Here is an 11,927-nt window from a genome sequence, read left to right as displayed (position 1 = left end):
ATTTCAATTTTCTCATATAACATGTTCTTTTAAAATACAGGAATTTTAACATGTATGCTTCTTAGTCACACGTGTCCGACATAATATATTTAACCAACAGCCTCCAGAAAGGTGTTTCCAATTTTCACGCTCACCAAAATGGCCTGAGAGTGCTTTTCTCTTCCACAGCATCACGTAATTAAAATAAGAAGAAACGGCCGAAAGTTTTGAGAAGCCACGCAGTAAAACATTGTCCCGCTGATACGGTTACTACGCCCCTGGTCCTAGCGCGGTGTTGAACTTCTCCTTCCCGCGCCTCACAGCAGACGCTCCCACAGCGTAAATACCAACCGCCCTCTACAGGACCAGGCGTAGCCAAGGGCCGGGCCGCCCAGAGGGCCGTGCGCGGCGGGAGGGACGCCAACGTCGGCGTGGCGCACAGTGCTGACGCAACACGCATGCGGGGAGGGCCGCTAGTCGGCCGGCGACGGCGCTGCGTCACGGGCTTTCAGGCGCTTCGCTCTTGGAGACGGCGACGGCTGTGGGCCTCGGCTCTGGCCTCCCGCGCCCTGGGAGTCAGGTCGGTGGCGCGATGAGGCGCAGCAAGGCCGACGTGGAGCGGTACATCGCCTCGGTGCAGGGTTCCGTCCCATCGCCCCGAGAGGTGAGTGGGTCCTGAAGAGCCGGGTGGCCTCCGCCCTGGCCCTGCCGCGGCCCCGCGCGGCGCCGGCGTCATGGCTCCCGGCGGCCGCCGCTCCCTGGCGCGTTGAAGCGCCGGCTGGCTCCCGCGGTCCGGTGGGCGGCGTGGCGCTCGTGAGCTTGAGGTGGAGGGTGGGGGTGGGAAGGCGCGGCGGGTGCCGTTGGCGCCAGCTCTTCCTCTTCCTCCTGGCCTGCTCCTGACGGTCCTTATTGGCGGGCCCATCGCGTCCCGGGGTTCTCGGCTGCGTCCCCGCGGCCTCGTCACCGGGGCTCCAGGAGCCTGCCATTTGCGGCGGATTTCTTCTTTCCCGGACAGTTACCGCTGTGGCGGAAGCGTGCCGCTTTAGAGGTCCAGGCTTTTGAGGTTGGTGGAACCCAGCGCGGGGGCACTGACGCTCCTCCGGGGGTGCTTTTACTGCGGTGACGGGCAGCCATCGTAGGCATCCAGCGGACTGGTGCAGGGGTGGCCACACTTGCAACTCCCTACAGATCGCGCAAATAACACTGGGGGTTTCCTCTATTTTGAAGCATCTGTCGTTGTGCGTTTATAAGGATTCTGTCCCTACTCTTCACACTCCACTTTCCCATTGCCTGTACTCTTTAAGAGGCTTCTTTCATCTGCTTTATTTTCTAAAACGCAGTCTTGGGTATTCTGAATTTCTTACAGGCCGTTGTTACTATGGCTTACAATTTTTAGGCTTTTTGACAACATGCTCAGCGTATTTTTTCTCTTTTAAGATACTTTGTGCCAGATATTTTGGGTTCATCAGAATCTTAGTGATTGGATGTGGAGGGTGAGGAAAAAGGCTAAGTGTAGGTGGTGCGCACAGTATCTGAGTCAGTTTTCTTGGGAGTTGAATCACAGTACTGTCATTTGTAAGCTTTGTGATTTGAGGCAAGTTAAAAACTTCAGTAAGTTGGAGTAATGATATTGATAGGAGTATATAGGATGACTCACGGTAAACATTTAGGGCAATGCCTGGCATATAATGAGTACTAACGTTGATGTTAAAGGGACAGTCATTCAAGCTCTCTTACTAGGTAAGGGCCTATGAGAATAAAGATGTGTGAGGAAATTAAAAGAAACCAGGGATGAACATGATAATAATAGCTGCATAACTGTATCTTTAATCATATACTAGGCATTTGTCTTTGTAGGATTTTGGTGATGGGTCTGGTTTTAGTTTGTTTTAGGAATAAGGGAGTAGGTTACAGCTTGTTCCACCAGAAGAGAGGAATAGGTACCTACATACAGATTGTAATTTTAACTGCTGGCATAGTCATAAACAACAAATGTGGTGCTGTAGTCTAAAACAGAACTAAAGGTTTCTGTACTGCTGAAATTGACATACTTTTTAAAAAGCCAAGTTTAGAGCTTTCATGAGATTTTTAGTGGGGACCCTGGCTCCTAAAAGATGAAGATCTTTAATTTTGTAGACAGAATTTAGAATGTTCTTTGAACTACCTAACTTTTCCATCAAATAAAGGGGGATGGAGTCAGAATTTTAAAGACTGATTTTTATGGCCACCTCTGTTTTACATTTAGAGTATTATTTTAATCAGATGTTTTTCTTCAAACAGGAAAAATCATTTACTTTAGAACTTGGGGATTTCAGTGAGATTTTTATTAGCAAATGAGTAACTTTGTAACAGGTGGTGGTATTCTATAAACTTAGGTCTAAGTGAAAGGACAGGAGAGGGTGCTTTGGATAGTTTCAAAGGGAGAGGGTGGTGGTGGGGGCAGAGATGTGGCTTTGAAGAGTAGAAAGATTAGTATTTACTTGGCTTCCAGTTTGGTAGAGATTGGCCTTGTGTGAACTGGTGATGCTTTCTGGGATGTCCTAAGTTCTGGAATGCAATGATGGGTACATTGTCTTCCTTTCCAGGCTTCTTCTTCTTCTTTTTTTTTTTTTTTTAAAGATTTTATTTATTTATTTGAGATAGAGACAGTGAGAGAGAACATGAGAGGGGAGAAGGTCAGAGGGAGAAGCAGACTCCCAATGGAGCTGGGAGCCCGATGCGGGACTCGATCCCGGGACTCCAGGACTGTGACCTGAGCCGAAGGCAGTTGCTCAACCAACTGAGCCACCCAGGCGCCCCCTTTCCATGCTTCTGTTATGCTTTCATTTGTTTGTCTTTTTTGTTTTGTCATTTTCTGTTCCTTCATGTCTGCTTTTGTCCTTGTTGAAAGTATCACTTTGTTTCTTTTCTTTCTCCAGTTAGATTCTATTAGTTTTCCTAGATTTCTGTTGAGTTGGCCTCCCAATCCACACCCCTAATTCCTACTGCTCAGATGCACTCTGACAGCTCCTAGTTGTTTGTTTACTGTATACTGTAGACTTCTGAATAACATAATACATACTTTTATTGCTCTGTCTCCTTTTCCACATTTTAGATATTTTTGCCTGTGTCCTGCAGATCTCTGTCCACAGATTTTTCTCCCCCTCATCTTCCAGTTTTGTTGTTGTAATTTTTGGCTAGATGTATAGTTTTTGTTTATGTAATTATGATAAGGTACCTATTTTGCATTTGAGCCACCTTTATTTTGTAGTTTATTTTTCCTGGAGCTAATAATTGCTTTATTTTTTTGGTTTGTTATCTAGGAAGTATTACTAATTCTTTACCCAAACTCAGTTTAGCTCTCAAGTGTGATCAAAGAGGTCACATAATCCATTGATTTAAGCCTGAAAATTTTTTTAAGAGTCTTTCTTGTGGAACACTCTTGTCTTACTGCTGCAGTCTGGATTGGCTTCTTCTCTTGGCTACACAATTCTACCTCTGGGGCTTGGCTTTATCATCATCTTGAGAATAACCTTCAGGTTTTTTTTTCTTTTTTAGACCCTTGGTTTTTTGTAATTCATGTCCTTTTGACTTTCTCTGTTTTGGTGTAGCACAGTCTCTGGTTTACTTTGAGAAGGGCTAGATGGGATTTTTTTTTTTTTTTAACATGATATGCCTGAAAACGTCTTAACCTAATTTATAGTTTGGTTATCAGATTCTAGGTTTGAAATAATTTTTTTCTCCAATTCTGAAAGTTTTTTTTTTTTTTTTTTAAGATTTCTATTCATTTATTTGACAGAGTGAGAGAGGGAATACAAACAGGGGAGTGGGAGAGAAGAAGCAGACTTCGTGCTGAGCAGGGAGCCTGATGTGAGGCTCAATTCTAGGGCCTTGGGATCATGACTTGAGCCAAAGGCAGATGCTTAATGACTGAGCCTCCCTGGTGCCCCCAATTTTGAAAATATTGTTTTATTTTCTGGTCATTTGTATTGTTAGAAATCTGATGTGATTCTTGTTATTTATTGATAGCTTTATAGGTTTTCTGGACATTTCTTTTAAGTTGGAAAACTCATTTCCTTCAGTTCTGGAACATTGTTTTATTTCTTTCAGCATCTCTACACCCCCCAGTCCCCTATCCCAAGCTCCCTCCTCCCCTTCCCCCAATCTTAAACGTTTTTGTTAACTGAACGTTGGGTCTGGTTTGCTCTCCGTATCTTTCTTACTTGTGTCTTTGTTCTATTTTTAATCTTCTCTTGCAAGGGAAGGAGATTGGGGAACTCATCATTCAGTATCTAGACTTTGCTTATCTGCCTCTGTAACTCCTGCCCTTACCCTTGTTAGGACTCCTCAAGTTTGGAGCCTGTTGATTTATACTGAGAAAAAAATCTTATTTGCTTAAGCTTTTTGCAGTGTGTGTTGGGGACCTGCTGTAATGGTGGAGAGTGATTTGGCTGTGCAAGAGCTGGTTTAATGTGTCATCCCTCCAGGTCTCAATGTTCCTCTTTTCAGCCCCACATCAGTTTTGAGAGTCAAAACTGAAAATGAATTTAAATATTACAGTAGCATAAAGTGTCATGGAAAGAAGCAGTGACTGAATCATGGATATCCTGAATCATGGACTGACTGAATTACAGATAACATTGGCTCTTTTTCTTTCTACCTATGTATCCTTAAACAAGGCACTTAATTAGGCTTCAGTTCTTTTATAAAATGAACAAAATAGAGACAGAAGAATATCAAACTTCCTCACAGTTTTATGGTTCTGTATATTATTATTTAATAATTGCTATTCATTTTATCCCAAGATAGACTTCAGTGGGATATTTTGAAGCAAAATAGACAATGGAGTTTGTTTTTCTATTATGTGCTGATATTGTAACTAGTGGGAATCTATTCATTTTTTAAAAGGGGGAAGAAAGCTCTGTTCATTATAATGCCATCTTGATTATTGCATATTGTCATAAACTGCTTCATATGTCTTAAATTTATGGATTTGGGGAGGGGGAGGGAGGCTCTTATGATTGCACTTCTAGCCTCCTTGGTTTCCTCAGGTGTTTATTAATACTGAAGTTTAAGATTGCTTATAGTTCTTTTATATTTATTTTAAAAATTCATTCATTCATTCATTCATTCATTCATTCATTTATTTAGAGAGACTCTGAAGCAGACACCATACTGAGTGCAGAGCCCAGTGTGGGGCTCAGTCCCATGACTGCAAGATCATGACCTGAGCTGAAATCAAGAGTCAGATGCTTAACCAGCTGAGCCACCCAGACACCCCTATAGTTCTTTACTTTTAAAATACATCTTTTAAGGATGTATACTCAATACTGTTCTACTGAGGTCTCTTGGAATAGTTTTCTGAGAATATGTCACTATTTGGACATAAGATGAGAGGATATTTTATATAGCTCTATTGAGATACAGTTTACCATTTAAAATGTACAGTGTGATGAGTTTTGGTATGTTATGTTATTGATGTTTTAAGTTGTAAAATATATGTAGTAAATTTGCCATTTTAATGCCTTTTTAAAAGTTTTTTTATTTTAATTCCATTGTTAACGCTGTTCTATTAGTTGCAGATACACAATATAGTGATTGTATTGTAGTGATTATACAGTGGTCATCATAAGTGTATGTCTTTAATCCCTATCACCTATTTCACCCATCCCCTTTCCCATTTCCCCTCTGGTAACCATCAGTTTGTTCTCCGTAATTAAGAGTCTGTTTTGTGGTTTCTCTCTTTTTTCCTTTGCTTATTTTGTTTCTTAAACTCCACATGAGTGAATTCATACGGTATATTTGTCTCTCTCACTTACTTCCCTTTGCGTTATACTCTCTAGCTCCGTCCATGTTGTTGCAAATGGTAAGATTTTGTTCTTTTTTATGGCTGAGTAATACTCCATTTTGTATATATCTACCACATCTTTAATCCATTTAACTCTTGATAGACACTTGGGCTGCTTCCATAATTTACCTTTTGTAAATAATACAGCAATAAATTTGTGTGTGTGTATATTCTCTTGAATTAGTGGTTTTTTTAAAACTTTTTTAAAAACGGTTTTATATTTTCATTTGAGAGAGCGAGCTTGTGCACACAAGTGAGTGGGAGAGGCAGAGAGAGAGGGAGAAGCAGACTCCCTGCTGAGCAGGGAGCCCAACAGTTCCAAGTGGCGCTTGATCCCAGGACCCTGAGATTACAACCTGAGCTGAAGGCAGACACTTAATCGACTGAGCCACCCAGGTGCCTCTGAATTAGTGTTTTTGTATTTTTTGAGTAAAAAACCAGTAGTTAATGATTCCTGGATCATATGGTAGCTCTCTTTTAACTTTTTGAGGAACCTCCATGTTGTTTACCATAACGGGTTCATCACTTTGCATTCCCACCAACAGTGCAAGAGGTTTCCTTTTTCTGCACATCCTTGCCAACAAGGATGGAAATTTTAGCCATTCTAATAGGTGTGAGATGATCTGTCATTCTAGTTTTGAATTGCATTTCCCTGATAATGAGTGATAATGAACATCTTTTTATGTGTCTGTTGGCCACCTGTATGTCATCTTTGGAGAAATGTCTGTATATGTCTTCTGTTCTTTTAAAAATTGTATTATTTTTTGGGTGTTGTATAAAGTCTTCAAGTATTTTGGTTTTGTTGTTTTGTTTTATTTTTATTTATTTATTTATTTTTTAAGATTTTATTTATTTATTTGTCATAGAGAGAGAAGCGAGAGCAAGCACAGGCAGACAGAGTGGCAGGCAGAGGCAGAGGGAGAAGGAGAAGCAGGCTCCCTGCCAAGCAAGGAGCCCCATGTGGGACTCGATCCCAGGACGCTGGGATCATGACCTGAGCCGAAGGCAGCCGCTTAACCAACTGAGCCACCCAGGCGTCCCTGTTGTTTTGTTTTAAAGATTTTATTCATTTCACAAAGAGAGATCCAGCGAGAGAGGGAACACAAGTAGGGGGAGTGAGAGAGGGAGAAGCAGGCTTCCCGCCAGGCAGGGAGCCAGATGCCCAACTCAGTCCCAGGACCCTGGGTTCATGACCTGAGCTGAAGGCAGATGCTTAACTGCTGAGCCACCAAGGCGTCCCATCTTCATGTATTTTGGATAAGTCATTTGCAAATACCTTCTATTCAGTGGGTTGCCTTTTAGTTTTTTGATTGTTTCCTTCAGTGCAGAAGCTTTTTATTTTCATGTAGTACCAATAGTATATTTTTGCTTTTATTTCCCTAGTTTCAGGAGACCTGTCTAGGAAAAGGTTGCTGTGGCTGATGTCAGAGAAATTACTTTTCGAGTTCTCTTCTACAGGTTTTATGGTTTCAGGTTTCACATTTAGATCCTTAATCCATTTTGAATTTATGTTTATGTATGGTGTGAGAAAGTGGTCCAGTTTTCTCCTTTTGCATGTAGCTGTTCAGTTTTCCCAACACCATTTGTTGAAGAGACCGTCTTATTGCATGTTGTTTCCTCCTTTGTTGGCGAGTAACCATATAATTGTGTTTATTTTTGGGCTTTCTGTTCTGTTCTATTGATCTGTGTGTTTTTGTGCCAGTACTAAATTGTTTTGATTTTTTGTTTACAGCTTTGTAATATAACCTGAAGTCCAGAATTTTGTGGTACCTCCAGGTTTTTTTGTTTGTTTGTTTTTTCCTTTTCCAATCTTGGCTATTCAGGGTCTTCCATAGTTGCATACAAATTTTAGGATTGTTTGTTCTAGCTTTGTAAAAGATGCTGTAGGTATTTTGATTACATTAAATGTGTAGATGGGTTTTGGTGGTGTCAACCTCTTAACAGTATTTGTTCTTCCAATTCATGAGCATGGAATAGCTTTTCATTTTTTCTGTCGTTTGCAATTTCATCATTATTTTATAGTTTACATCTCTTGTGAAGTTTGTTCTTAGATATTGTATTATTTCTGGTGGAATTGTAAATGGGATTGTTAATTTCTCTTTGTGCTGCTTCATACATAATGATTTATAGAAATGCAATAGATTTCTGCACATTGATTTTGTATTCTTGACTTTACTGAATTGATTTATCATTTCTAGTAGTTTTTTGGTAGAGTCTATGTATAGTATCATATCATCTGCAAATGGTGAAAGTTTTACTTCTTCCTTACCAATTTGGGTGCTTTTCATTTCTTTTTGTTGGATTTCCGTGACTAGGACTTCTAGTACTGTGTTGAATAACAACAGTAGTTAGAATGGACATCCTTGTCTTGTTCCTGACCTTAGCCGTTGGGAAGCTCTTAATTTTCCCCATTGAGTATGATGTTCACTGTGGGTTTTTTATGCAAGGCTTTTATTATTTTGAGGTATGTTCCGTCTAAACTTACTTTGTTGAAGATTTATATCATGAATGGATGTTGTACTTTGTCATACGCTTCTTTTGCAGCTTTTGAAATGAGCATATGGTTTTTATCCTTTCTCATTGATGTGCTGTTCCACGTTGACTGATTTGCAAATGTTGAACTACACTTGCATTCTGGAAATAAATCCCACTTCGTTGTGGTGAATGATTTTTTTAATGTGTTGTTGGATTCAGTTTGCTAGTATTTTGTTGAAGATTTTTGCAAAGGTGTTTGTTAGATCTATAGTTCTCTTTTTCAGTTGTGTCTATCAGGGTAATGCTGGCCTTGTAGAATGAATTTGAATTTGGAACTTTTTCTTCCTTTTCTGCTTTTTGGAATAGTATGAGAAGAATAGGTATTAATTTTTCTTTAAATGTTTGGTAGACTTTTACTTCAAAGCTATCTGGTCATGGACTTTTTTGGGGAGTTTTTTGATTACTGATTCAGTTTTATTGCTGGTAATCAGTCTGTTCATATTTTCTATTTCTTCTTGCTTCAATTTTGGTATGTTATTGTTTCTAGGAATTTATCCGTTTCTTCTAGATCGTCTATTTTGTTGGCATGCAATTTTTCTTTTCTTTTTTCTTAAAGATTTAAATTTATTTGACAGACAGAGATCACAAGTAGGCAGAGAGGCAGGCGGGGGGGGGGGGGGAGCAGGCTCCCTGCTGAGCAGAGAGCCTCGTGCAGGACTTGATCCTAGGACCCTTAGACCATGACCCTAGCCGAAGCAGAGGCTTTAACCCACTGAGCCACCCAGGCACAATGGCATGCAATTTTTCACAGTATTCTGTTATAGTTGTATTTCTGTGGTGGTGATGGTTGTTTCCCTTTCATTTGTGATTTGGTTTAAGCCCCCTCTCCCCTCAGTATTTGTTTGTTTGTTTGATGAGTTTGGCTAGAGGTTTATCAGTTTTGTTGATCATTTCAAAGAATCAACTCCTGGTTTCATTGATTTGTTTTTTTTAGTTTCTATAACATTTATTTTTGCTCTAATCTATATTATATTCTTTTGCTGGTCTTGGGTTTTGTTTATTCTTTTTCTAGGTCTTTTAGTTACATTGTTTGGGGTTTTTCTTCTTTCTTCAGGTGCACCTGTATTGCTATGAACTTTTTTTTTGTTTTTTAGGTTTCCATTTATTTATTGGAGAGAGAGCTAGCAAGAGAGAGCATGAGCAGGGACAAGAGGGAGAATTAGGTTCCCCAGTGAGCAGAGAGGCCCACACAGGTCTCAATCCCATGGCCCTAGAATCATGACCTGAGTTGAAGGCAGATGCCCAACTGACTGAGCCACCCAGGCACCCAACTTCCCTGTTAGAACCTCTTTTGTTATATCCCAAAGATTTTTGGTCTCTTGTGTTTGTTTTTATGTACTTTTTGATTTCTTTTTTGATTCCTTGGCCCATTCATTGTTTAGTAGTATGTTATTAAACTATATGTATTTGTGGTCTTTTCAGATTTTTTCTTGGGGTTGATGGCTTGTTTAATCATGTTGTCAGAAAAGATGCATGGTATAACTTTGATTTTTTTTTTTAATTTGACGTGATTTGTGGCTTAATTTTTTATTTGTTCTGGACAGTGTTCCATGTGCACTTGTAAAGAATGTGTATTCTGCTGTTCTAGGATGGAACATTCCGAATGTATCTGTTGAATCCATGTGTTCCACTTTGTCATTGAAAGCAACTGTTGCCTTGTTGATTTTTTGTTTGGATGATCGGTCCATTGATATAAGTGAAGTGTTGAAGTACCTACTATTATTTTATTACTGTTGATTAGTTCCTTTATGTTATTTACTGTTTTGTGAATTTGCTCTTATGTTGAATGCATAAATATTTATAATTGTTATGTCTTGTGGTTGGATTTTCCCCTTTACAGTGATATAATGTCCTTTATTATCTCTTGTTACAGCCTTTGCTTTCAAGTCTCTCTTGTCTGATACAACTATTGCTACTCCAGCTTTCTTTTGACAGCCATTTGAATGATAAATATTTCTTTCCCCTTACTTTGAATCTGCAGTATCTTTAGATCTGAAATGAGTCTCTTGTAGGCAGTATATAGAAGGGTCTTGGTTTTTGTTTTTTTGTTTTTCTTAAATCCAGTCTGTCACCCTATGTCTTTTGGTTGGAGCATTTAGACTTAGTCCATTTACATTCAAAGTAATTATTGATAGATATACATTGCTATTTTATTACTTGTTTTGTGTAGTTTTGCTCTGATCCTTGCTCTTTTTAATGATTTGCTGGGTTTAGTGATATACTTGGGGTTCTTTTTATTTTTTGCATATTTACTACCAGCTTTTGATTTGTGGTTACTATTAGGTTTGTTATGTAACATCTTCTGCATTTAGCATTTTGTATGAGTTAATGTTTGTTTATGTTTGAACCCATTCTTCTCCAATTTTTAGGTATATAGTGTCACTAATTAACATCCTTTTATTTTGTGAGTCCGTTGACTGATTTTGACAGATAAAATTTTTTTTATCTGTCTTTTCATACTTAACAGTCTTTCCTTTCCACTCAGAGTTCCCTTTAGTTAACTTCTTGTAGGGCTGGTTTACTGGTCCTGAACTCCCTTAGTTTCTCTTTGTCTGAAAAACTCCTTATCTCTTCTCTGAATGATAGCCTTGGTGGATAAAGTATTCTTCGCTGCAGATTTTTTCCCTTTCAGCCTTTTGAATCTCACATCCCACTCTCTTCTGACCTGCAAAGTTTCTCCTGAAAAAAATCCACTGATCTCTTCATGGAGTTTCCCTTCTATGTAACTCTTTTCTTTTCTCTTGCTGCTTTAAGTTTTTTTTTTATTAGTATGTTTTGCCATTTTAATTACTATGTGTGTTGGTTTAGATAATCTTTGGTTGATTTTTTTTTTTGGTGGGGGGAAATCCCTGTGCCTCCTGGATCTGGATTTCTGTTTCCTTCCCCAGATAGGGAAGTTTTTAGCTTATTATTTCTTTTTTTTTTTTTTTTTTTAAGATTTATTTATTTATTTGACAGAGATCACAAGTAGGCAGAGAGGCAGACAGAGAGAGAGGAGGAAGCAGGCTCCCTGCTGAGCAGAGAGCCCGATGCGGGGCTTGATCCCAGGACCCTGGGATCATGACCTGAGCTGAAAGCAGAGGCTTTAACCCACTGAGCCACCCAGGCGCCCCTTAGCTTATTATTTCTTTAAACACATTTTCAGCCGCCTTTTCTCTCTCCTTTTCTTCTGGGATCCCTATAATATGGATATTATTACATTTGGTGGAGTAACTGAGTTTCCTGAGTTTATTCTCAATTTGCATAATTTTTTCTCTTTTACTTGCTCAGCATCATTGCTTCTTCTAGCCTGCTATTTATTTCATCAAGTGTATTTTAAATTTCATTTATTATATTCTTCACCTCTGGATTTTTTGTTTTTATTTTTTTTAATTATTATTATTATTATTTTTTGTTTTCTCTTTGTTAAGGGTCTCACTGATGTCTTCCACTCTTTTCTCAAGTCCAGGGAGTATCTATATGAATATTACTTTAAATTCTCTATCATGTATATTACTTATATCTGTTTTGCTATGTTTATTGTCCTATTCTTTCATTTGAGTCATATTCTTCTGTCTCCTTATTTTGCCCTACTTCCTGTTTCTTT

At 39.2% G+C, this 11,927-nt stretch overlaps 1 protein-coding gene across 2 annotated transcripts in view; it reads left to right on the top strand.

Moving 5' to 3' along the window:
• The first annotated feature begins 439 nt into the window (after positions 1–439).
• Positions 440–11,927, top strand: part of LOC116595385 (E3 SUMO-protein ligase RanBP2) — an 85,197-nt gene continuing 73,709 nt past the window's right edge. For both annotated transcript variants that reach the window (XM_032351642.1, XM_032351641.1), the window contains exon 1: positions 440–643. In XM_032351642.1, coding sequence (XP_032207533.1) covers positions 572–643 — 72 coding nt within the window. In that variant the 5' untranslated portion in view covers positions 440–571. The remainder of the gene's footprint in view (positions 644–11,927) is intronic.

The sequence above is a fragment of the Mustela erminea genome, chromosome 7 (genome assembly GCF_009829155.1).
Source record: "Mustela erminea isolate mMusErm1 chromosome 7, mMusErm1.Pri, whole genome shotgun sequence".
NCBI lineage: Eukaryota > Metazoa > Chordata > Mammalia > Carnivora > Mustelidae > Mustela > Mustela erminea.
This window is presented reverse-complemented; position numbering and strand designations above follow the sequence as displayed.